Source organism: Strongylocentrotus purpuratus, unplaced genomic scaffold, assembly GCF_000002235.5.
Source record: "Strongylocentrotus purpuratus isolate Spur 01 unplaced genomic scaffold, Spur_5.0 spur5_scaffold_3, whole genome shotgun sequence".
NCBI classification, from domain to species: Eukaryota; Metazoa; Echinodermata; class Echinoidea; order Camarodonta; family Strongylocentrotidae; genus Strongylocentrotus; species Strongylocentrotus purpuratus.
The window spans coordinates 27,840,814-27,868,393 of record NW_022145609.1 but is presented as its reverse complement, the minus strand read 5'-3'; the positions used below and the strand labels follow the sequence as shown (position 1 = coordinate 27,868,393).

The following is a 27,580-nucleotide window of genomic DNA, read 5'->3' as shown; positions in this document are numbered from 1 at the left end:
GAAGTGATGAGTTCCAGTCATTTAACAGCCTTAAACATTCATATACAGTCAAACCTTCTTTAGTGACCACCTGTCTACAAAGACCACATTTTTTGTCTCCCTTGAAAATGGTTTCTCATTGAAACATGTACTAAAGGAACATGACTACAAATACCCCTCTTTGTGTTTCCCTTGAGCGGTCATGAGTTTTGTGAAAAATTCATGCAGTATGTACATGTCAACATGTTTTGAATACGGAAAAATTAAAATGGGAGTTCGGAAGGAGGGAAGGTGGGTGGGGGGAGGGGGGGGGGTGGTCAGTTACCTCTCCATTTCCTTTGTCTGAGATCTGGAAGAGGGGAGCTGAGAAGTCCAGTGCAACGGGCAGACCGTCTACCCGGACATCCTCTCCAAGTTTGATCATCTGAATACAAGACGTTCAATTTAAAATCACAAACTCATTACAACTCAGTTACAAGGTGTTATTCACAAAGCAATCTACAATTAGTTATTGACCTCATAAATGATTTTTAATTTCTAAGTGAATTCCTGAAACTGCAGACAGAACATAAGTGGTAGGTATATCTAAATGTACCAATCACCAACAAATATTTTACTCTGCATGTTTAATAGGGGTTCCATGATGGTACGGTGGACCCCCTCTCTGTTTCCAATATGTATTCCTTAATTGTTGTAAATGATTATACTTGATTTGTAATGTTTTGATGGAAACAGAAATAACATTGAAATTAATTGAGTTGAAAAAAAAGTAAATTATATTCAAGATACAGATTTCCAATATTACTTCTACACATTTTCTCCTCACATTAAAGCGACCTGTGAGCAAAGAATACGATACAACCGTATGTGCTCCCATATAACAGGGCCAGCATGGAACCCAAGTCTTATTATTCTTTATTTTCTTCCTTGTTAGCACAGACAATGCTGGGTATCAAAACACTTTTAGAGTTAGTTTCACATATTCTACCGGCCTGTACACAAATCATTTTTGAGGTGATCGGTACGCTGTATTATAACATGAAAGCACACACTTCTCACCTGAGAATTGATCTCGATGTGAACTTCCCCGTTCCTTGCGAGGACGTCAAAGCTCTCCCCGGAAGCGGATTCGTGTCTGACCAGCACGAACGTGCACTCTTCATTACCGTTCCGACTGATGGGGAACTCGTAGCGTTTGTTATCAAACGTCATGAAATGAGCGCCTCCAAAGTGGGAGCATACGGCCTCACCTAGAAAATTCATTGATAGAATTGATAAATAATTATTTGTGAATTGAAAGAATGAATGAACTAGTCAAATTCTTTTTACTTTAATTTATAGAAAATCGTAGCCTTTTTACCTCATGAAGTTAGCACCTCCAAAGTGGGTGCATGCATCTTCACCTAGAAAACAATTCAACAAAAGCAATTTACATTTTGTGCAAAAAAATTGCTAGTTTTTCACCTTACCGTTATTAACGTTGTATAAACCGCCCTCGTGTATTAACCGCACCCCTCTTTTTTGCCTTAAAAAAAAAAAACTTTTTTTGTTGCCGACTTTCTTTTTGCCGACTTAAAAAACAGTAGAGGACCTAGGATAGAACCTTGTGGTACGCCGTGTAATAGAAGAAAAATTTGAGGAATTATTATTATCAACTACATATTGAAATCTATCAGAAAGATTACTTTCAAACCAAGATGACAAACAAATTTGAGTGTTGTTCTAGTTTCCGAGTGGTGAGTCAACACACCGATTACTGAGCTGGGAGACAATGCTAGGCATAGCGCCAGGTGGAGGGGCTTAAATCAAAACTTTTTTTTTGTTGGTGTACCGTGTATAAACTGCACCTCGACTTTGAATTTTTTTCGGCGGCAAAAAGGTGCGGTTAATACACCGTTAATTACGGTAATCTATAGAGACTCATACCCTTTATTTTTCAAGCGTTATGAAGTATCATCTAATTTGGTGCACACGGCCTTACTTAGAAAAATAATTGAAAGAATCAATTATCCTTTTTTTGAAAAATTCACAAGGTTTTACTTTGATTTATAGGAGCCTGTAGTGTTTCTGATAAAATGTCATGAAATGAGCATCGCTAAGGAGAATGCATGCTGCCTCGCTTAGAAAATAACTGACAAATTTATTTTTAAATTTCTTTCTTGCCATTATTTCAAACCGCATCTTACCGCCAATCCTATACATACAAATTCTGGGCTAGTTGCATAAAAATAACCATTGATGGTAACTTTGCCGTCAATATTAACTACCATGGCAACATATCACTCAACAGTCAATCAAATCAAAGGTTCCATGGAAGTTACCATTAATGACAAAGTGACCATCGATGGTAAGTTTTATGCAAAAGGGCCATGTGGGTAATCCCTGGGGCCCCCATACTCACGTTCTTCGCAGGTAGGTCCTGTCCATCCGGAGGAACACCTGCAGAGAGATGCACCCATGGATCTGAAGCAATATCCTCCATTCATACACTGCAAGTCAATGCAGGCTCCAGTTCGTCCGGTCTTCTCGATAGAATCGGCAACGCATTGGTACCTGTAACATTCAAATGCCATAATCTTGGTCATAAAATGGGGGCCTGCTCGCTATTCTTAAGGACCCCTATTTATAAAAGACCGCTATTCATTTAGTCACGCGTTATGGATAGCGGTACTTTTGAATAGTGGTCCTTATGAATGGCAGTCCTTATGAATAGTGATCCTTATGAATAGTGATCTTTATGAATGGCGGTCCTTATGAATAGCGGTACTTATGAATAGTGGTCCTTAAGAATGGCGGTCCTTATGGATAGCGAGATAAATTGTCTATGGATTGCTTGCTATTTAGGAGGGCCCCTACTCATAAAGGATCGCTATTCATTTTATCATGCGTTATGGTTAGCTGTCCATATGAATAATGGTCCTTATGAATAGCGGTCCTTATGGATGGCTTGACCCATAAAATGAGCGATATCAGCGCAATTCGTTCTCAACTGCTCAACAACAAACAACTTTTAATCCATCTACTTCATCCTTGCATGAAAACCTTTCGATAAAACCATTAAATGGTAGTGGTAACAAGATAATCAATGGTAATATTAACAAAAAATGTATTGTTTCCATGAAAGTATGTAGCATGGAACACTTGGCATAGAATCACCCAAAGAGGTTTCTGAAACTTAAAACTATTATTAGCATCATCACTTAAGGCATGTTTCGCTTAAATTGCTACATGTATAATATAAAATGCTGCAGGTTTTCTGTATCATACGTAAAAGGGCCATCAGAAGTATCAACAAGGAAGACTTACCTAACCGTTAGAGACTTGGGGGTCATAGGGACGCATGGGTCATTGAAGACACCCGCAGTGACCTGGAAAGCACAGCTTGCCTTTCCTTGGCAGCGCTGGAGCACCTCAGAGAAGGAGTTCTCGGAGTGGCAAGGGGCATACGCCTGACCATCGCTGCAGGCTGTGGCTGCTGCCGAGTAGCCGTAGCTGGCAGACATGAGGTCAATGTACTGTCCGTTGGGACATGCAATGCTCATCACTTGGGAGTCGCACACGTTGGTACCTGGTGGGATGATGAGATTAACGATAGTGAAGATGATGCTGATGATGATGATGATAATAATAATGATGACGATGATGATGATGAAGATGATGATGATCATGATGATGATGATAATAATAATGATGACGATGATGATGATGAAGATGATGATGATCATGATGATCATGATCATGATACTAATGATGATGATGATGATGATGATGGTGATGATGATAATAATGATGATGATGATGATCATAATAATGATGATGATGATGATGATGAATAAAGGGCAATGTTTCCCATTGAATCTTGGCTCAGTAGTAGAGTAGTCTTGTGCCCTTTGGTTAGGCATCAATCCTCATTAACAAGTCCCTTGGAGAGGACTTCAAGCCGTTGGTCCCCTGGTTGCTTATACTAACAAACATACACAAGCTTTCTTAGAAGTCAGGTAAAAAAACAACCAACCAACCAACCAATCAAAACCAGTTATAAAAGAGACCCCTTCGAAGTTTGAACTGAATAATCAGTATACAAGGATCATCTGCTGATTAAGATTATTTCTTTCCTCGCGTTAACTTTGTACAAATATTTGACTTGAAGAGTGTTTCTCAATGATACCTTTGTGGAGAGGAAACCTGTACAGAAAAAACATCAGTCTATAAAGACCTCTTTCTTGTTTTCTTGGGGATTTACACTGTATAGACAGGCTACTAGTGCTTCTTACCGAGACCCTGTAAAGGGAACCTATGCACACAACATATCCTGCCTATGAAGCCCCCTCATCTTTTTTTTCCACCAGGGTGGTACACGAGAGGTTTAATCATGTAACAATTTGAATTTTGATTGTACAGGTTTGAAAATCTGCAATAGGTTACTCATTCTCATCCAAAATTATTAATGAATTGAAATATTAGTCATGAAATGGGTTTGAAATTGCTTCAAAATATGGATCAGATTGTTTCAGCCTTTAAAGCAAGCCCTGGAGCCCAGCCATCAGCATTAATTAGTTCATACTCCTTCTGTGATGTTTCAGGTTTTTTTTTAAATTTCGTTTGTGGAACACCATAATTCCATGTGTGGCCTTCCTTTAATACAAGTCTATGTGGAGTTTTCCCCTCATGACCTTGGTACTTACTGGTAGCAGTGGGGTAGGGGAAGCTCCACGTAGAAGGTGAGTTAGGTCCGGAGCCAAAGAGGATGTAACTGAAGGGATGCACCATTCCAAAGTTAACAGCTCCGATGGGTGTCTCCCCACCGCCGTTCTCCAGTTTCAGAAGCTCGATGGTGCCGTCCGCGAGGCCGATGCGGAACCTAGTGGGTCCATCCGTGTTCAGGACGCCAGGTGTTTCGAATGTGATCTCCTCTTCGTCAGCCTCGAAGAAGCTTGTCTTTCTGTTTCCATCCTTACCAATAGCTGGAAGGAAAAGTGAAAGTGTGATAGTTATACAGCGATGATTGAACAAGTGGGAGTCCTTCAAAGTTGCCACATGCATATACATGTAGCTCAAAAAATAACTCTACATTGAATTAAAATGCAATCATTTAAAGTAAATGTTTTCTTGTTACTACTCAAAAACATACAAAATTACACCCTACACTTTCTGCTGTCCTTGTCTGAACAAAGCAAAGTCGAGGCAGGAAGATACAAAAATGCAACGTTTAACCTGGTGACATCAAATTTCTTCAACTTTGATAGTATACTGGTACAACAAATATCAGGCAACACTCTTTAATTTTGTTGGCCAAGATCAACCCTAACCATTCCTCTTTAACTTGTACGGACACACAAATGACCTGCCTGTATCATGTTGTATTTTTCATTTGATACTAAATTATTCAAGTTAGTTAAATTGTTTCCCATTTAAAACTCATCCAAACGAATGTGAAAAGGGTTGTCATGTAGCTAATCACACAAGAAAATGAGTATTTTTTACAAAGCTTCGGTGTTCCACAAGGCAGTTCTTTTGTGAATTGGGACCTTTGTCTTTTTTTGTGTGTATGCCGATCTGCATGTGTGTCAAACAGTCAACCATGCAAATTGGCACTGGTGGCAAATGAAAGGTTAAATTACGAACCAATCTCATATTCTGGATACCCGTCTGGATCGCTGGCGAAAGCAATGTAGGCATCGGACGGCGCATCCACCGAGAACTCGATCCACTCCTGGCCGGGCTCAAGGCGAGGCAAAACATTCATCAGATGCCGGTCTTGGCCGTTGGCATTAAAGTAGAAGGTGTAATCTACGGGGAAAGAATTACAACACACGGTTTTGTACCAATAATCACTATATATTGTCTGTTGAGAGTCAAAAAGGACAGTACCTTCTGACTCTCTGTGAATGATGGATATACAAATCATATTTCATAATGTGTACTAAGTTGTAGCCTCTCAACAAGAACATACTTCAAGCTCAGGGGACACAATGAGAACATGTTACAATCATACAATTTCAAAATTAAACCCAAGTCTGAAAATTGTACTTGTCTAGCAAAGAATTCCTTCTTGCCAATAAATTATTACAGAATTAAAAAATTTACAGTACAGGAAGCTACAAAATAACAGGTTCCCAGCATTTTATGGAGAAAAAAAACCTTGATTCCTTGATTGTTTTTTTTCTGATTTCTCCCTGATTTTTCCCTGATAGAGTCTAAAGTTGACAGGATCATTAATCCAACCTAATTGCAGTTTAAAATGTGTTCAATAAACAGTACCTGCCAATCATCCTATGGATGTGCTGTTTGCACACAAGACACATATATTAAAGACTGGTTACTTAATTCCTTTAGGGCCCAACGAAAATCCCTGATTTTCCCTACATAATTGGATTTGTTTTCTTTGAATTCCCTGATTGGAAAATAGGAGGAACTCATTTTCAAGGTTTTCCCTGATGTCCAGGACAGCTGAACACCCAGGGTAAGAGGTATGACAGTGGAAACCTTACCTTCGACTGTAGGAGCAGCCATGCCTCCTGGATTCAAAGAAAGAAAATGGAAACAAAATACATGACACGTAAATCACATATTCACATTTACAAATGGGAAAGTACAAGGTATGGACATATTAGTCAACAAGGGTTATTGAGTTGTAAAAAAAAAGTGACAACAAATATCTTTTCATTGGTTGTTTTGAATGATTCAAGCTCTAGAAGGGCTATCAGTTTTGAACAGTCATCAGACAAACAAAAATCTGAGATGATGTTGGTAACATATGGGATTAAATCGCTTGGACCATAACAAATCTTTCTATTGACTTATAAAAGTCCACACAGTTTTTTGTCTGTTTGTTTGTATGTTTTAACCCTTCCCTTGTTACAAACAAAATTCTGAGCAACAATTACAACTTTTAATAACTTTGCCAACTCAGAATCATTTTTAGCTCCTTATGCTGTACCACAAAATCAGTGTTTTTTGTGACTTTTGTTACAGTAGTGGAAATGCAAATAACTGTACGTCAATGAATATTAATTTCACATCTACTCTGTACTTTCACAATCACATTAAACTCAAACAATTATTTTTTTCTATTTGTTTTTTCCCTTTAAATCATTTAGTATCTTTGTTGTAAAGACTTTTTTGGGCTTGCGCCTAGTAAATAAAGGTTACGTGCTCGATCTTGTACTTGAAAACAAGTCAGAAAAAAATCTCGGAACAAGCAGGATTTGAACCTGCCCTCTATTGACATAACATATCATACCTTGTCCACTACACCTGAGTGCAGAGACCCTGAAGGAGCCTGTGTCATCAGCGCTGCTACCAAAGGTCACGGAGGTCACAGGAAGCTGATTCTTGTCGCTCAAAATACCTTCATCGGTCAAGGTAGAATTCATGGCGTTAGCATCGCAGTTACAGCGAGCAGCTCCAGCAGCACATCCTGTTTGAAAAGGCAACAAAATGTATTTAATAGTGGGGCATATATCAAGGTTTAAAAGAAAAAGAGGTTCATGGGGGACCAATTAGGCACCGATTAGGCATTGTTTGCTATATAGAGGGCGCAAGTAGCTATAAGTAGTGCAGTGGGGTTTTAATGGAAAGAGAAATCCTGGATTTGCTCAAGTGGAGTTTTAACATTTCTATGACTATCATTTCTTCATATTTCCAGTTTGCAATGCTTATCAACGATCTTGACTATTGTATACAGGTGTCTCCAAAGCTCCCTCCTAGCTTAGCTCTCTCAGCATTCCTTACCATTCTGCATGACCTGGGGAGTGTTTCACAAAGAATAAGATCGACTTTACGTTGGACTTAACTATGGCAGGCCATTCATGCCACTCTTTGCTTTCACCATTTACTGGCATTGTTATCTCAAGGGACGTACAAATTGTGGTCACAAATCTGCAGAATTTACCATTTTTGATAGTTCATCATTGAAGGAAAAAATATTATCTAAAGATCATGATTGAGAGACCAATGGTAAGAGCAACCAGTGGCATGAATGGCCTGCCATAGTTAAGTCCGACTTAAAGTCAAACTTAGTCTTTGTGAAACACCCCCCTGAACTGTTGTTTAAGCTCAGACTGTACTAAACTCCATGTGCCCAGAACAAACAGTGAAGTGGTGGATTGACCTGCCACGATCTGTGCGCCTATCTCCTTCATTAAATGTTTTGAAGAAGGCCCTCAGAACTTTCCTATTCCAAGGATTATCTTTAATTTTGCTACTTGTACTTTAGTTTGTTTGAACTCTGTGAAGCGCCGTGTAACTGTTTAATTTGTGTAAGCTTTTTACTATATAAATGACTGTGTTATTATCATTATGTTATTATTATTATAATGAACACTAGTTGCAGGCACACAAGGCATACGAATGCCAGTTGTCCAGTGTAAATACTGTTTGGACACGAGACAAAATTTACGAGCCTGACTTTCATTTTTGGCCAAGGAAAGTCCCTGATTTTTCATTTCAAGGTTTTCCTTCATTTCTAAATGGAAACTAGCCCCAATACTAAGCCAAAAAAAAAAAGTTTTTTTTTTTATATGACTTCAGACTCTACTTGTTAGTTGGACATGAACAAAATGACTGAACAGAGGGAGAACCCTCAAATTAAATCATAATAAAATTAGGCCAGACTTTAATTGTCCTCATTTTGAGGACAGTTAGACTCTGCTCTTTAGCTCGGGCTCAGTAAGGGGCTGCACATGACTGAGTGTCTGTCCTTGCCACGGACAGACTCTCGTGACGATCGTGGCCCTGGCTTACGCAATAGAAATTCCAGATGTGCTCAAGGACGAAAAACAACAGCTATAAAGCGAAGGACGCATCAACTTTTTTTTGACCCAGAAGGATGTTAACTCATATCATTTATTTAAAACCTTTCTGGTTCCAAACAGACAATATGTCAGTTACTTTGTAGGTGACCTTTTCTAAAAACTCACCTTCGGCAGATGACATGCAAGCACATCCTTTGGTTCCTGTAGGCACACCACCCCAGTTGACCATCTGTCTGCCATGCCTGTCCGTCCACCATGCTTTCTGCTCTTCTCCAGACCAGATGGGGGAGCCCTTGCAATTGAATTCGATCTCCTGCTCACACTTGTCCGATACCTTCAAGTTGTCATAAAGACAAGAAATGCAGGGAAAAAATTGGGGTTTACTCGTCATAACAGGAGGTTTACACATCACAACTGGAGGTATACAAATCACAACTGGAGGTTCGCACATCACAACTGGAGGTTTACACATCATTACGGGAGGCTTACGCATCATAACGAGAGGTTTATACATCATAACTGGAGGTTTACAAATCCTAACTGGAAGTTTACAGATTATAACTGGGAGTTTATGCGTTCATTATATCTTTTAAAGGGATGTGAAATAGTTAATACAAAAGCAGGAAGGTGGTGTGTGGAATGCTTTCTCTACTCCAATTTCCCTCACTTTTTAAATATTTTTTTTCACTTTACATTCCATTTTTGTGCCCGCCAACTGTATGCGTCAGCAAATTAAAAAAACGTAGCAAACTGACTGGAACAGATTGAATGGGGCCTGCCTACCCTTGCAAGTGCAGCTATCTGTGCAATAGATGCATAGTTGTATTTAAAACGTTGTGTGAAGCCGTCTGCGTCAGCAAACAAGTAGCCCTCGTCATCATGATGGATTACAGTCTCCGCTATGAAAGAAAATAAAAATCATTTTATTCCCTGTTTGGACATGACATGGTAGACTGGCGGGGATCCATTTCCCAGAGATGCCGACCTCTTGACACAAAAAAGAAAGACCGAGTATCCTAAAAAATCAGATTTTCACGAAAACTTGACACTACCACTGGCCTGTCGGCACCGGGCCAGTAAAATTTCAGAAAAATATTTTACTTGTAACACTCTAAATAAATGAGAAAATTGGAAAGCAAAGTTTTTGTCGGGGTTGCGGGGGTTTACTTTTACATGTTTCTACATGTATGCAATTCCGCTGTTTTTATGGGTTTAAAAAAAAAAATGAAGATGAAAAATAGTATTTAAGAGGTGATATCGTATTATCCTATCTCACTCTTATTATCGTACTAAATACGATTTAATCTTACTGGTTGCCATCTCTGATTGCCCCATTCCTTGGCACACAAAGAAAAATACATGTACACAGCAAATTGTCATTTCAATTCACTGTCTCTGCTCTGTAAGCATAGTAATGTAGTGCTCAAGAGAACTCTAACCCCTACACTAAACCACAACATGATTAAAAATTAACCCTGATCTCTCTTGAATTCAGAAAGTTTTGAGAACAAAGGTCAACTGCCTTTTCAGTAAGGCCACCACACGGTGTAACAGAAAGCCTTACTTTGTGAATACTCACTCACCATAGAAACCTATAGAGAACATCTAAAGATCAATTTTTCAGGATTACAAAAATTAAAGAATCACTGAAAATATAGATTTTTTTTCTTCTTCTAAATGGTATGTACATCTGTAACGGTAACCAAAAGCCCTTATTACAATAAATATCAATGATAATAACAAAGCTAGGGGACTAATCTCCAAGAAATTTGATACCAATGTTTCCATCCATGCGATTTTGTGGATTTATTCTGCAACAAAGTTAAATTGCATATTAACTTCAGGAGAAAAAAAAATACATACCCATTTTCATTGGCTCAGCTCCTGTGCACAAAACAAGAGAAAAGACAGGAGAGAGAGAGAGAGAGAGAAAGAACAAGAAGGAGAAAGAGAGAGAGAGACAGAAAGAGAGACAGAAAGAGAAGAAATCAAGCAAATATGTTAACATTATATCTTATGACATAACATAAACATCATCTGAGCAGCAAATTTGTTTTACTTATTTGTGAAACCCTTATTATACAGCGACTGCTGGTGTGACCAGCTATCGACAATTATCTGTTGGTACCAGAACTGCATGAATATTAAATGCTTCTTGAATATCATCTATCTACAAAAGGGTGCCATAAACTTGACCAATTGTGTGTTCATGCACGACAAAAAGGGAAATTCCAGCTCAAATATTCTATTGATAGCTTGTATGCTTTTAATCATATGATGCCAAACAGTCACACCAAAAGCTATTATCTTACCACATCAAAACTTACGACTGATGCTGTATCATTCCGCAGTTCTTTAAATATTAGTCGTTCTTCCATTAAAAACATCATAGGTCAGATATCCAAGTTTGAAAATGAACTAAAAGTCTCTGGTATAATCTCATCACTAAAGATCAGGGCCATCTCTTATATAACAGGGAGTTGCATTTGATCCGGATTTATTACAAGTCTCTCAAATTGATACCAATTTGTGATCAATTTCAATGAATAATAATAATAATAATAATAATAATAATAATAATAATAATAATAATAATAGTGTAAACTTATAGAGCGCACACACCGTCCAGGGACGCTCATGGAGCTAGCTCAGCAACAGTTCTCTTTGATACAAGTAAAGTAAACAATTTTGCAATATTTATATAACCCATTTCAATCCTCAGCTCTGCCCGGTGCCCTCTAGCTGCTCCGTTCACTGATAATTTAGGGGCTAACCCAGTCAACACTGTTTATAAGAAACAGTGCCCTGCCCGATTCAACCATCAGAGAAATTTACCTGCTACAGACTCCTCGTAATAGAAATCACAGAAAGCTAAAAAGGGCGGAAGGCTTCCGCTTTCCTGATCCGGATCGATCCAGTAGTACCCTGAATAGGCGTCCCGACCCAAAGTCTCCAAGAATATCAAAACGTCATTGCAGGTCTTTTGCGTAGGAACTGTTATGTAGAGAGAGAGAGAAGAAAATACTTCTAATTCTTCTTTGTAATTAACCACAGAGTGAATACACAAACACACACATGTGCAATGAGAAAGCTAGATACTTGAGCAAAATATATAGGCATGATCGAAATACATCAGCTTTTTAATAAAAGACCTCATCTCAGTTGCCAAGTTAAAATTGAATCCTCTTTATAAAGCATCATTGTATCTAGAATCTCACTAGCTGGCCCATGCATGTACCAGAAGTAGTTAAAGTTGCTAGCAAAGGAAATCATGATGCTACTTTGTGTTTGATTGATAACAAACTTTAAGATTTGTATCTATCAAATTATTTCTGATATCAAAATTTCACTGATATTTTCTCTTAAATATTGTCCAAAATCAGATCACTAATTGTCAGTCAGAATCAATTCGTCGCTGTTTTCACAAAGTGACGGTAGTGAAAAAAAATTGCATTCACTTTGCGTTACGATTTTCCTCACTACTGTCACTTCGTGAAAACAAGGACGAATTGATGGGTGAGTTCTGACATCCAAATTCAATATAAAAATGTGCGCTGATATCAGAACAATCAATCTCTTTGAAAAAGTTACAAAGCTCTGACCACTTTGGTCATGTAGAATGAGATACCAGGGTGGACTTCAACGAGCACATTTGTACACAGAAATTGCAAAGAAAAAATAAGTTTACATACCATAAAATGCTTCAGCTGGTTTTTCTGAAAAATAAAGAAAAGGGAAGATCAGATGTTATTAAAGAGACATTCATCATCATCATCGTCATCATCATGAGGTGACGGCTACAGCCGCGATGGAATTCACTCTATGACGCCACTTGCCTTTTAGTCCAGGCATTTCGTGAAAAAAAAGGGGTCAACCTCCCACTAATTGCAACAGAAAGTCTGTCAACTGTTTTATACCCAGAAACATGTCCTCTATAACATATCAAATGTCTTAAGGAATCCTGGTGGGGGAAAGTTCCGTGGCGGCCATTTTTCAAAATGGCCGCCATGTATAACTACTGTTGTACAATTTTGGGGATTACTTTTTAACAGCACCTCATTTTACCATGCATAAGGTGTCATATGAAAGACAATTACATTTCCTACAAGATGAAACCTCATTCAAGAGGTTTCGGGATGATTTGCTTACCAATTTTGAGCCAAAAGTGTGATTTTTTACCATTTTTTTTTTTTAATGTGAATTGCGCCAAAATACTTATTTCTCCATTTTTATTTGATTATTATACTAACCAACTTGAAACTTGCCGAAAAACTGTTTAGCATCCTGGTTGATATCATATCCAAATTTCAAGTCTATTACTCTTCAAACTAAAAAGTTATAGCGCTCTAAAGTTGAAACTTTGTTATGAGCCAAAATGGCAAATTTGGTTGCTAAGGGCTATCTTCTCCTTATCAACGGTAACATATTGGCGTGAAAAATAGAATATATCACGAGAAACTGCTATCACCAAGCAGATGACTACTTTTATAGGAAGTATGATGTCCAATGATGCATTTTTATCCTATTTTAATGATAAATATCGCTTAGTTCCCGTTGCTGTGGTAATAATATGCCTAGTAACCAATATAAAACACATATTTTTGTTGTAAATCTATTTTTCCCCATATCTCTGCTTCTAAATAACATAGAGTTTTGATTTTAAGTGCTAAACATATATTTCCAGAGACAAGGAATCAAATTAATTAAATTTTAATGAGCTAAACCTAGCCAAAAAGCCGAAACAGCAGCCATTTTCCAAAATGGCCGCCATAAACCTGATATTTCGCAATACATGTATCTCCGCTTCTAAATGACTTAGGGCTTTGATTTTCAGTGCTAAATATACATTTTCTGGGCCCAGAAATCCTTTGAAACACATTTCAATGAGCTACATGTAAACCTGACAAAAAAGCCGAAATGGCAGCTATTTTCCCAAATGGCTGCCATAAACCTGATAATTCCCAATATTTCTGCTTCTAAAGGTTTAGAATTTTAGTGCAAAACTTACATTTTCTTGGGCTAGGAATCCAATGACACACATTTCAATAAGCTAAACCTGACCAAAAAGCATTATTCTGAGGATGTGTCAACTATATATCATGGCATGTCGCATGCCTGATGGACAACGTACATGTATAGGTCATAATTATTATAATACTGCATGTAGTTACATGTACCATATAGCCTCAGACTACCATCTTCGATCCATCAATCTTCCTTAAAAAGTCTATTCATTGTCATCACTGTCACATGCAACTTGGGTTGAGTTCGTGCATGCTGACCCTCTACAGTTGCCACATGCAGCTGAGCTCTCCATGCTCTGCTTCTTGCAGGTGCACTTCAGACTGCTGCAGTCTGTCTGGCAGTTGCAGCGGATCATCTTGAGGAGCTCTTCCGGAGCTGGTGGCAAGTCCGTCTGTACGGGCACGACTCCTCCACTGCTTTCCCGCCAACCCCAGTCATCTGGTCGTAGCTCATCAGCTGCAATGCCCTTCCACTGCCGGACCTGGTAGTAGACACGAAGGCTGTGGTGTTTCGCTGCTGCTGATGTGGGCGGTAGACTTTGGGGTTGCACATGAGAAATGCTGGAGGTGACCTTCTAGCAGAACCGCTTATGTCGCGCCACGTTGAGTGACTCTGCAGGCTAATTCCCATTGTACAGGCATGCCAAGGCTTTTTCTCCTGCTTCCATCTACAACATCATCAGTGGACGCTGTCGGTCTGTCAAACACAATTGCTTGTTAACGGAAGTGCGCACAGGTTTTGAATTTGTGAAGGGAAGCTCCCTTGTCAAAGCCATGCACGTGGGAAGTAGTATCACATCCCAGGAGAGCGTGCATGACGAAAATGTGCTGTACGTGATACATCGGGGCCTAACTGCTGTTTGACAGACTTCATGTTCCAGACACGCGGTTTTTTCACATTCTTCTTTGGCTCGGGTTGGAAGAACAGGTCACATGACTCGAGGTTGGTGTGGTAGATGAGCAGGATGAGTAGATCTGTGTCATCTTCGATCAGCACAGTATCAGTGGTGGCTGCAGACTCCACTGCTTTCTGCACTATGAGGAGATCAGCGTCACCTGCAGCATGATGTGTCTGGCAGTTCTTTGCCCATAGTTTGGTGCTGAGCATGTTGATGAAGTGCTGCTTATTTGTCTTGTTCTTCATTGTAGCCTTCATATCTTCATCAAATGTCACCGATGATCCAGCATTCCCTCTTGCACGTCTTTGGTGTGCTGTGCCCTTTGTTGATGTACTATCCATCAAACACGACTGTTGCCTGTTCATACTTGTTTGGGATATACTCTGTGTATTGCGTGCAGATACATTTGTTTGTTGAGCCACGTGCCCATGGAATATGCTAAACTAGTGCCCCACCATCCAACACCTTTGTCAGAAGTGTCCAGATAGCATCTGCTAGCACTGGCTTCTGTGGCCGTCGGAGCAGCATTGTGGAATCAAACAGAGCTGATGGGTAACTGCACAGCTCATATTTGAACACAGACTCTAGAGTCTCTGTAGCTTTTGCAGCAATTGTCAGTCGCTGGAAAAGCAGCTGGGGATCCACTTGTACTGCCTCATCATCAATCTTTACTGCCGATTTCAAAGCCAAGGTGATGGCCTGATCCTTCCTCTTGAATGTGTAGTCAGCAGCAATTTGTCCATCCATGTTGGTCAGGATTGCTGTTCCAACAATTTTTGCTGAATCCACATTGACTTTGCTGGTTGCATGTACCCCTGTCGAAATGCTGCGCAAGCCCGGATCTGAGCTGAAGGGTGTTCTCTCTTTCAGACAGCTGATAACTGCATGTGTGTCTTTTATGTCACTTGCTTGTCTAGCATTTGTCATGTCCTTGTTTTGTTCACCAGTGTAATAGTTGACACCTGTGAGCTGTTGCATAGCATTGTTGACTTCAGCACAGGCAGGCATGGAGAGCAGCCATATGAGACGCTGTTGTCATGCCTCGCCCTCTCGTCAGGCCACTGCTGGTCTTCATACTCCTCATTAGGACCTGTTCGATGGTGAGATCTACGGACAGACCAGCCCATAGGCAATCACTTCTTCTGACAACATTGAACCCTTCTTCGAATCGTTGGTACACATCTGGATGTTCATCCTTGAGCTTGCTCATTTGCTGCACATAGAGGCGGATTGATTTGGTGTAGAGGTTGAGCCCAGAGGCTGCCAGGTAGGGCAACATCTCTGACACAGCTTCAAGGTGCAATGCCCAGTTGCCAATACGCTCTGCTCTAATAAACTTCCGTAGTATGTCAACCATCTCCATGTACTGCAGCCAAAGTGTGGCGGTCCTAGAGGACTTCAAGGATTCGGTTTGGGCCTGGAAGAGCTTCTTGATTCTGGTTAAAACATCAGCTTGGCAGAACTCCTCTGCAGACACAGAACCTTCCATCAGATTCTTGTAGAGTGCAGCACGTTCATCAAGATCAGTGTTTCCAGTTCCGTTTGTCGTAGGCTCATCATCTGGTGACACTGTTGCCTCATTGGTCTCCTCCACTTCATGTGGATCTACAGATGGTTTAGGGAGTGGCACACCAAGTGCGTTTGACAAAATCAAGGCGTTCAGTGCTGCATCAACAAGTAGATGTCCCCGTATTGATCGTGCAATAGCCTTGCTTGACATCCTGTGGCCACCGCGTTATCTGCATAGATTGCTTCCCAAGAAACTCATTTCTGTGTGAAAGCCTCCCAGGCGCAAAAGCATGTCATTCAAAACACTTCCTGTGAGCTCAGTCTCGATGATCATGAGGGCTAGCCACCATAGTGGTTGGTCAAAGGTGATGATGGGTGTAACACCATGGGGGCAAGCATGCTCACACACAAACTTCAGTGTGGAATAGATGCAAGTGACATCGCTGGGATTCATGTCGATCATTGGGAGAAACATCACCCATGATTTCCAGGGGTGGTCACCATGATGCACAAGCTGCATCAGTTCAGACCATGCCGGTCTTGGTGAGGTGAACATAACGGATGTCTTCCACAGGAGATCAAGTTCTGCTGTTGGGTCCTTTGCATTCATGTTGACCACCTTCTGGTATGCCAGTGTTGTCGTACCGCGGCTCTCTTCTTTGTGGTAATGGATAGGAATTTGTCCCACCATGGAGATATCGCTGGAGGTGACCTGCGCCCTGAGGGTAGGTCTGCTGGTTTTGGTGGCTGGGGTTATGGCAGCAATCATCCCCATGCCATGGAATGTGTTGTTACCATCAAGGGTACGGATGTTGTGGTCTACATTGTCTGCAGCATACTGGACAAACTCCGAATTGAAATCAGGTATGTCTGTTCCATGTGACATCACAGCATTAGTTAACACTGCAGACCTGGTGGTACACTGCATCTGCAGCATGAAGGTCATGCACATGGAGGACACGGGCTTTGACTGTTTCTGGCATCCTTTCTTTCGTCACAGGATTCCAAGATATTGTCCTTGAATAATTATGACCTATACATGTACGTTGTCCATCAGGCACACGGCATGCCATGGTATATAGTTGACACATCCTCAGAATAATGCTTTTTGGTCAGGTTTAGCTCATTGAAATATGTTTCAAAGGATTCCTGGGCCCAGAAAATGTATATTTAGCACTGAAAATCAAGGCCCTAAGTCATTCGGAAGCGGAGATATTGCGAAATATCAGGTTTATGGCGGCCATTTTGGAAAATGGCTGCCGTTTCGGCTTTTTGGCTAGGTTTAGCTCATTAAAATTTAATTAATTTGATTCCTTGTCCCTGGAAATGTATGTTTATTACTTAAAATCAAAACTCTATGTTATTTAGAAGCAGAGATATGGGAAATATTAGATTTACAACAAAAATATGTGTTTTATATCGGTTGCTAGGCATATTATTACCATAGCAACGGGAACTAAGCGATATTTATCATTAATATAGGATAAAAATGCATCATTGGACATCATACTTCCTATAAAAGTAGTCATCTGCTTAGTGATAGCAATTTCTTGTGATATATTCTATTTCTCACGCCAATATGTTACCGTTGCTAAGGAGAGGATAGCCCTTAGCAACCAAATTTGCCATTTTGGCTCATAACAAAGTTTCAACTTTAGAGCGCTATAACTTTTTAGTTTGAAGAGTAATAGACTTGAAATCTGGATATGATATCAACCAGGATGCTGAACAGTTTTTCGGAAAGTTTCAAGTCGGTTAGCATAATAATCAAATAAATATTGAGAAATATATATTTTGGCGCAATTCACATTTTTGGAAAAAATGGTAAAAAATCACACTTTTGGCTCAAAATTGATAAGCAAATCATCCCGAAACCTCTTGAATGAGGTTTCATCTTGTAGGAAATGTAATTGTTTTTCATATGACACCTTATACATGGTAAAATGAGGTGCTGTTAAAGACTAATCCCCAGAATTGTACAACAGTAGTTATACATGACGGCCATTTTGAAAAAAATGGCCGCCATGGCACTTTCCCCCACCCGGATTCCTTAAGACTTTTGGTATGTTATAATGGACACCTCCAAGAGCACAAAACAGTTGAGACATTTTCTGTTGCAATTAGTGGGAGGTCATATCAAATTATGCCTGGACTTTATTTCCCCATCATGCTCTTATGAATGTCTTTTAATTCGAGATTGAAATTACAGGTACGCTGATTTATATCAATGACCAGCAAGTTGTACTCTGTATTTAAGCCTATCGATCTGCACTAGTTTGGCAATGAGGGATTAGACCTCCCTGTATGGTCACTGACAGGTGGTTATCTCATCAAATCAGCTCTCAATTAACATAAGAAAAAGGGGACCATGGGGGACCAACGGTCACTGCTTAGGTATTGTTTGCTATATAGAGGGCGCAAGTAGCTATAAGTAGTGCAGTACCGCTTTCAAGAATAATGTGTGAAATTGGTGGTACATGTATCTCCACATACATGTACGTAAACCTGGAAAATGAAGAAAGATCTACAGAATTGGCTTGATGGCACCTATAAAAGATCCCTCATAAAAGAACACACTATCTCTTGGCAAGAACATAAGGCCAGTTAAAGGTAATACAAAGTTTTGGGAAATTTTGAAAATTGGGTGGATAGTGATTCTTTACAATTTTGATATATTTGGATGCCCCTGTGAATGTATTATAAACACTAGAAAATTTAGCCCCTAAAACACTTCTGCCTTCGAGAAAAATTGAACATAAAAATTTACCGGTGCTCCCGGTAAATTTTGATAAATTTCAAATAGCGCCTACGGCCGTACAATGGTAGCTGCGACCATGAAATTCTCAGAATAATTAGTTGTGATATATAAATTCCAAACGGGAATAGCTAATCGGTAGATTTTAGTCAAGAAACATTGTTTTATAGCTTTATTAATTGTTTAGCCTGGAGAGGGAGCTATACATCATAAAGAGTTTATTATTTACAATTTCATAACTATACACTCGATTTCAACTGTGACAACAATCACTGAATATTGTAGATTCGCATATGCTTAAAATATGTTCATTTGAACGAAATCCATGACCCCATACCAAAACTTTATATTACCTTTAAGGCCCAGATATATAACAATAATATTTCGGTTTTATATAGCGCCCAATACATCAATACAACGATGTGTCTAAGTGCTTTACAGATATATTATTACCCTGGTCATCGGATTCAGGCTTACGCGCACACAATGTATGCACATTCTCCACTCCCTGGGGAGCATTCCAGCCAGTCGCCATTTTACAAGCGCACACTTGCTCATCCAACCACATTAAATTTCGCATCCTACAGGTATATCCTTCACAAAATATTAACACTTTGGTTGCTTTCTGCGTCTCTCTGCATGGTAGCTCCTTTGCCACACATGCAATTTTTAACGAAACAATACAAACAAGTTGACAGAATCTTTGCTCTGTGCAACACACAATTGTTTTGCAAAATTACCCATTTTTAATCTTGAATAGCTCCATGACAACCCCTTTAACACAGGTATAGATTTATCTTGTACTGGACAGATTTAAATAATCTTGAAACCTTTGGCTCATCTTTCACATGACAAATAGTACGATGTGAACACAGGGGCACTATTTGCGTGGAAATTGTACCAGGGGAGTGTTCACAAATACTAAGATTGTTTCTATGGCAGGCCATTCATGCCACTGTTTGCTCGCACTATTGGTCTCTGAATTAAGATCTTTAGATAATGTATATTTTCCTTCAAAAATGAACTATCAAAAAATTTAAACTCTGTAGATTTGTGACGATTTATACGTCCCTTGAGAAACTAATGCCAGAAAATAGAGGAACTAATGGCATGAATGGCCTGCCATAGTTAAGTTCAACTTAAAGTCGATCTTAGTCTTTGTGAAACACCTCGAAGATAGTTCAACTTACGATTGACCATTCTTGATCCGTTGCATTCAAACCCTCCTAGCTCCAAGGAGTTGCCCGGTCCCATCACCTCCTTGAAGCTGAATCTCTTGGCAGGTTCATCCAGAAAGATCTCATCAAGGGTTTCATGTCCAGGGAAGGCATCACAGTTGCACAGCTGAAAATGGAGTGGAAACATAATGTAGTGTAAAACCAGAAAATGTGCACAATCATGAAACGTTCGTGAGTTGGAGCTGATGGCCTTTTTTCCAGCATGACACATTCGCAAATTGCTCACCAAGAAAAAATGAATATACAGTGCGACCAAGAAAAACGAAACGAGAATTATCAATGTTTTGTCATAACTTAATCACAATTATAATTAATAAATTACACATATTTGTAAAGCTTAGATCCCCCTCTTTTCATTTCATATGATGCATATTTAATGCATGAGTGATTAAAAGCAATTTGAAGGAGGGAAACCAAAAAGTCATTTGGCGGGCGGTATCTGAATTTGGAAGAAGAATTCACATTCCTAGAAAGTTCAGTTTCTGCCCTCTCATATGACACCTCAATCAGGAAAAATGAGCAAGGAATAACAAAGTTCTGTTTGTTTAAAGTGGTGCTTGAATTTCCATAATTTGATTTTAAAAGTTTGTTTTCACTGGCTGTCTGCCATAGCAACAAGAAGAATTTACAAAAGACTTAACTCCATATCTTTGACATCAGCCATGCATGAAGTCTTTCGTCTATGTCTGATCGTCAACGAAACAGAGTTGGGTCTTTTGACAATTCCGTTTGTTGCTACGGCAGGCAGCCAGTGAAAACGAATTCGTTTGACGTTGACGTTCAGACATGTGGAAAAATACTTGTATTACGATCAACTTTGAAAACAGCTTCTATGACCAAATCCCATCTCAAGAAAAGTGTTTTGATGTGTAAGTGTTTGTTTGGTGGCACCATTGAAGTTGACATTCAGGACACTTTCCACATTAAAGACAGAATTGAGTCTTTTAGGCCAGGAATGTTAAAATGGATTTTTTTTTGTAAAGATTTAGTTTTGCCATTACGAGGTGAACCATTATAATTCTACTCACCTTCCCTTCATCACATCCAGCTGTATTGAAATAAAAGGAAGAATGAAATCTGTGATTAGACAAGTCAATAATAATAATAATAATAATGGTAATAATAATCATCATCATCATCATGATAATGATAATAATAATAATAATGATTATAGTAATTACATTAACAATAATCATCAAAATCATTACAACGATGATGATGATGGTAACAATGATGATGATAATTATAATTGATGACTATATATCACATAAAAATATTTCATTCCCTATGGGTGTTTTACAAACAATGTAACAAACTAAATTAACTTCAATCGAATCATAAAGAAAAAAAACAACACTACCACAAGCAAGCTAAATGTTTAGGAGTTTTTGATATTATCTAAATACATAAATAAATGTGAAGGACGTTGAAATTTCTAAAGAGCAGAATTCCAACATTTATTCCTATACCTCTTCAACATAACGCTGGTGTTAAAATAATGGTACAAAACAACACATTCATTACAGCATTAAACAGAGTTTTCTATATCTTTCTTCACCTGAAAACCTACTTAAGTAAAACTAATACCAGGTGATAATAATAGTGAACATTTGACGCTCCTAGTGCCTTCATGAGAAATACAATATAACTATTGGCATACAATTACGAAGTAACTTCAAAACATAATTCTGGTCATTTTTGTCATTTTTGCATGATAGTTTAAAACACGACTTTTAACAACAATTGCAGGAGGTCGTACAAATAGAAATGAATAGCAGATACAGTTCTGGGGGGTGTTTCACAAAGATCCTAAATCTTTGTTTCACAAAGGCTCTAAGTTGGACTTATACATTATGGAGAGCCATTTGTAGCCTTAAAATAAAATATATTCAAAAGCAAAAATTGAAGTATTTTAGACTTTTCATAAATTCCACATCAAGAACATGAAATATCCTTGATAATATAAAATATGAATGATTTGAATCAACACTTTATGCCTTTTTAAAATAACTTTAACGAAATGTTTTTGAAGATGCTAACGGCTTTCCATGATTTTGAAGTCCAACTTAGAGATAAGTTCAGCTCAGGATCTTTGTGAAACACTCCCCAGTAAGCAACCATGCACTATTTACTCACCGGCCCTGAGGCTACAAGGGCATCCTGGTAGAGTTGACCCGGTGCCCCAGCTGGTCCTGACCATGTCGTCCAGACCTGTCCAGGTGGCTAGAGCCTCTTGCGTGTCGCTGAAGAAGGGCATATTCTTACAGGTCGGCTTCACGTACTGCCTGCATTCATGCGAGATGCTGGCAAGGTCGGCCATGAATCTCTCCGATTCGTAGTAGGTTGGCTCAAGTTCTTTGTTGTTTTCATTCAGAAAGTTTACGCCCATGAGGTCATGTCTGATCAGTGTTGTTCCTGTTAGAGGTATCAAAGAAAGAGGTATCAAAGAAACATGCATGGTGTTCAAACTTTTTTCACACGATTCTCAGCTTTTCATGAAAGCTTCCTTGATATCAGTGATTTGTTGAAGTCCCCTGATTTATTCTCTGACTGGATAAAAGGGAATTCACTCGATAAATTCACCCCAATTTTCAGGACAGCTGGAAACCTTGTTTCGAAAACCACAGATCATATTTGTGAAATACATGTATCTACATGGGCACTTTAATGGCAATGAAAAGAATTACATGTACATCTGTTTTCTTTGTAACTTGTGTGTGTCATGGATAGTTGTACCACACTTGCTCCTGCAACAACTGGGCCAATTTCCTACACTGATCAAATTCTTAACTTCAACCTTGGATCCAACACCGTACCTAATCCTAAAAGCTTAACCTTGATTGAATAACTATGACGTTATAAAATCTAGACCAATTATCACAGGGGCTGTGACATGTACATTATACCAGCATTTTTCAACCTTCCTTTTTTATTTACAGCAATCTTTTAAGAAATTGTATACTGTAAAAAACTAAAACCATCAACCGTTTTCCATGTTCATCTGAATTATCAGTTTTTTTGTCAGGGTGGAGAGATTGCATAACAGCATTCTTTTCTCAAACATTTGCTGATTGTGGGGCACATGCTCTGGCTAAAATTGTTCCGTGGTCAACTTTGCTTCATTTGTCTAATTCCAAGTTTCAAACCAGGACCCAACACTAACCTTTACACTAGACACACCAAAAGACGAATTCAAAACCCTAACCCTAATCCTGCATCTGTGATGGACTGAATCGAATTATTGTGATAAAAAAAAGACAATGAAATAAAAATGTTGCTAGATGAAATGTCGTATCATAGTATCCTCAGCACTGCACTGTACTTACCATCGGTTTCACAGAAGACACTGGCTACCCTGCCAGATGCAGGGTTAGGGTTGATCTTGTAGAAACCACGCTCCGCAGGGACACCCATGTATCCATACATCAAGAGCTCATGGCAAGATCTCAGCACTGAGAAGTGAAAGTGTAGTGGAAAAGAACAGTGTGTGACCAGGGTTATTATCATATTATTAACTTTAAATCTTTCTACTGGTTGGCCGAGAGTGGGAGTGGGAGAGTTGAAGTGAGATGGGGAGTGAGGGGGAGATTGAGAGTGGGAGTGAGACTGGGAGTGACATTGAGAGTGGGAGTGACATTGGGAGTGAGTGTGAGATTGGGAGTGTGAGAGTGAAAGTAGGAGTGGGAGTGAGAGTGAGTGTGAAAGTGAAAACAAGTGTGAACGTGAGAGTGAGTGTGGAAGTGAGAGAGGAGGTGAGAGAGGAAGTGAGAGTGGCAGTGAGAATGAGAGTGTGAGATTGGGAGTAGGAGCATGAAAGTGAGAGTGGGAGTGAGTGTGGGACTGTGACAGTGGGAGTGATATTGGAGTGAGAGAGTGGGTGGGAGTAAGAGTGGAAGTGAGAGAGTGGGCGGGAGTAAGAGTGGAAGTGAGAGCGAGTGTGAGTGTGAGTGTGAGAGTAGGAGTGAGAGCTAGTGGGAGTGAGTGTGAACGTGGGAGAGGGATTGAGAGTAACAGTGGGTATGATAGTGAGAGTGGGAGTAGGAGTGAGTGTGGGAGTGAGAGTGGGAATAGGAGTGGGAGTGAGAATGAGAGTGTATGTGAGAGTGGGGTGAGAGTGAGTGTTAGAGTGAGTGTTAGAGTGAGGTTGGGGTGATAGTGAGAGTGAGAGTGGGTGTCGGAAAGAGTGTGAAAGTGAGAGTGGGTGTGGGAAAGAGTGTGAAAGTGAGACTAGGAGTGAGATTGAAAGTGAGGGTGGCAGTGAGAGTGGGAGGGGAGTGAGTGTGAGAGTGGGGGTGAGAGTAGGAGCTGGTATGAGTGTGGGAGTGAGTGTGAGAGTGAGAGAAAGAGTGAAAGTGAGAGTAGAAGTGGGAATGAGTGTGAAAGTAGGAGTGAAGGTGGGAGTGAGGGTAAGAGTGAGAGTGGGAGTGAGTGTAAGAGTGAGGGCGGGAGTGAGTGTTTGTGATGGAGAAAAAAATATTCATTGTAGGATATATAATAAATCGTGTTTTACTAATAGCAAATCAACATATTTACTAGTACATAAACAAGAGAAACGAGTCTAGCATTGATTGTTTTGAAAGGATGATTTTTACTTTGTATAAAGAAGAACGATAAATTGCTAATCAAAAAGGCAGGTTATCATTTTACCATAGAAAATGGAACTGTGTACTACCACCTTTTCACTGTAATAATTGTTGACCTGACGACCTTTTTATTATACATGAACTTCATAGACAGATGTTTCCCACTATTGATTTATAATTATATATGCAACAATTATGCACAAGATTTATGGTATCCTTTCATGAAATATGTTTTGTAAACTGAAAATTGCCAATAAAACATAATTGAAATATAAGAAATAGGAGTGTGGAAGGGAAGAGAGAGTGAGAGAGGGAATGGGAAAGAAGAAAGAAAGAAGAAAGACAGAATAAGGATAGAAGAAAGATGATGGAAGAAAGAGCAAGAAAGAGAAACAAGAAATAAGATACAAGAACACAAAACAAGAAACAACAGTCAAGAAAAAATACAGTATCAATGTATAGCTTTTCACTACATACATGGATCAGGAAGAGTGACTTACCTGGTGCATTCAAACTGTAAATCTCAGCTTTAATCACATGGGCCCTATGACCTACATGGATGAGATTAGAAAAGGCAATACACTTTCATTAAACAGATTAACCTTTATGTATTGAAGGGGAATTACATGTACACATACTTGCATATTGTTATGAATATGCATCCCCAATACCTAACAAATCACATCATGATAACTTGCATAACATCAACACAAAACCAGACAATTTATTACTTCAATATCATTGTGAGTTTTTCTGTCCATTAACAAATCTCCAACTGCGTCGAGATATGACTTAGAATATTCAAAGAAAATGTTCATACTCATAACAATAATACAAAATGGGCAAGTCGCAGCTATTTTTTTTACCAACATCAAGCTATTAGGATATCTGATAACTGTATCAAGCTGATAGGCCTACTAAAGCTTGAATAAGACAAAACATCAAAATAAAATGTTACCTTTTGGACCCATTTTTTCATGACTACGTTTGGCTATAGTAAAGACAAAAAGTTTGTGTTTGTTGGGTGTTGCACAGCCTTAATTACCGTGCTATATAGCCATCCTGAATACTGTCAAACTTACTCTGATCGTTTGTGCACTCGAGATTTCCCACATGGAAGGATCCAGCACCATCAACACTATCAAGCCTGAATCCTGTTATAGGCAGAAGATGTCTGTCCTCGATGACAGCCTCGTTAAGTCCATTATCTCCTGACTTCAGGCACTTGCACAGGTTTGTGGTTTTGCAGATTCCATCTTGAAGAAAAGGAGAGAGACAGATTGATGATCAGAAACAGTCTCACTGAAAACTTCCAAGAAAAGATTGAGAAAAAAGATTAAGAAATAGAGCACAACTTTGGGCAAATTTCTGATACCAAATTTTGATGTAGTCCTATACATATATATCCATATCTATTCCCAATACTTTTCATTCTTGAAAATTGTGTTTGGGTTATCATTTGCAAGATGAAGTCAATATATTATTTAAAAAATTTGTTAGATAACATTACAATACAACTAAAGACATCAAAATCAACGATTCAAGACAGTTTCTTTCACGAAAATATCACACATTAGTACTGAATTTTTTCTTTTACCCTTCTATGCCATCAAGTTTGTTACAAGTAGCTTTTAGTGAAAGGGAGTTTCTTTAGGTTGATTTTATACATTCTTGCTGTACAAATTTTATTTTAAAGGGATCCGGTAACTTTGTCTTAGATCCTTTTAAAAAAATCCTTGATTTAGCTCATGCTGCAATGATAATTATAAACCTTTATGTCAGTCAGGAACCCCACAACTTTTACAAACCGATTGCCGGTCTGATTATCAAGATATTTATGATTAAAAATCGAAATCAAATTTTGCGTTTGCCAACAATTTTCATAACATAACAGTCTATTGGGAAAAACAAGTATGGTAAAACCTGTCACTCAAAGGTTTTTACTTTTCTGGGGTACTTCTTGATTATTTTGAAGCGCGATTTTTTAAGGGCTTCACTATTACACCATATCACAGACACTGTTGAAAACGTAGGGCCGTACATCTCAGATTTAACATTGTTAAACGATGCTTTTGATACAGACTCACCAATGCCACTCCATGGGGACTCTATCTCAGTACCGTTCCTGCCCAGAATGACACCGTTGGACCCATCTTCTCCCAGAGTGGCACCCTGGCAGCTGAAGATGACCTAACGGAGGAAGAAAAGAAAGAATCAGAGATGCATTTAAAGATAAAGTTGAGTTCTGGTCATGCGATTGCATTGTGAAAGAAAAGGTTTGGAATGGATCAGAAAAAGTTGATAATGTAGCATGTAAGTATTGGTGTGTACTGCAAGGTTCTGGAGTCATCAAAATCATAATAAATTTCACCCAGTCTTGGTAAAGTAACACAGAAGATGTATATGGGACTACACAAATGGTGTCGGGGGCTACTAACCTTGATTTCCTTATCTGTCTATGCTCATTACTCAGCCAGTATACATTTTCTACCAAAATTGTTTGGCAAATGACATCTCTTGAAGATTCATTGTAAGTTTCGTTTGATTCTGAGAGAATTCATTTCCTTTTTTTTAACCCAAACTCAAGTTTATCTTTAATCAAAGAGGAAAATTTTGTTTCTGGTCCCAATGACTGAGTGTGTGTGATTGAGTGCACGAATGGGGAATTAGGAACAATGTCCCTAATAAAAATGTCTGTTCATCCTGACCCTCTCTCATAAAAAGTTGCAATCGATCCAAATCCTCTCATCCTCCGATTAGGAAACCACAATCTCCTACCCATCTCCCTGTATACTTACTCTTTAGAATACTTCATGGAACACTGCAAATATGGTAAA

General features: G+C 39.0%; 1 protein-coding gene across 1 annotated transcript in view; it reads right to left on the bottom strand.

Annotated features, from left to right (window-relative positions):
* The window catches only part of LOC100892803, an 84,542-nt gene that overhangs the window by 37,099 nt on the left and 19,863 nt on the right, over nucleotides 1–27,580 (bottom strand). Inside the window, exons 17-36 of the mRNA XM_030996154.1 lie at nucleotides 26,831–26,933; nucleotides 25,826–25,999; nucleotides 25,244–25,294; nucleotides 23,487–23,612; nucleotides 22,297–22,575; nucleotides 21,189–21,208; nucleotides 20,113–20,266; nucleotides 12,428–12,451; nucleotides 11,571–11,729; nucleotides 10,599–10,619; nucleotides 9,519–9,634; nucleotides 8,901–9,069; nucleotides 7,223–7,399; nucleotides 6,471–6,497; nucleotides 5,605–5,769; nucleotides 4,665–4,943; nucleotides 3,286–3,547; nucleotides 2,381–2,532; nucleotides 1,039–1,229; nucleotides 305–403 (exon numbers count right to left, since the gene is read on the bottom strand). Coding sequence (XP_030852014.1) covers nucleotides 305–403; nucleotides 1,039–1,229; nucleotides 2,381–2,532; nucleotides 3,286–3,547; nucleotides 4,665–4,943; nucleotides 5,605–5,769; nucleotides 6,471–6,497; nucleotides 7,223–7,399; nucleotides 8,901–9,069; nucleotides 9,519–9,634; nucleotides 10,599–10,619; nucleotides 11,571–11,729; nucleotides 12,428–12,451; nucleotides 20,113–20,266; nucleotides 21,189–21,208; nucleotides 22,297–22,575; nucleotides 23,487–23,612; nucleotides 25,244–25,294; nucleotides 25,826–25,999; nucleotides 26,831–26,933 — 2,748 coding nt within the window. The remainder of the gene's footprint in view (nucleotides 1–304; nucleotides 404–1,038; nucleotides 1,230–2,380; nucleotides 2,533–3,285; nucleotides 3,548–4,664; nucleotides 4,944–5,604; nucleotides 5,770–6,470; nucleotides 6,498–7,222; nucleotides 7,400–8,900; nucleotides 9,070–9,518; nucleotides 9,635–10,598; nucleotides 10,620–11,570; nucleotides 11,730–12,427; nucleotides 12,452–20,112; nucleotides 20,267–21,188; nucleotides 21,209–22,296; nucleotides 22,576–23,486; nucleotides 23,613–25,243; nucleotides 25,295–25,825; nucleotides 26,000–26,830; nucleotides 26,934–27,580) is intronic.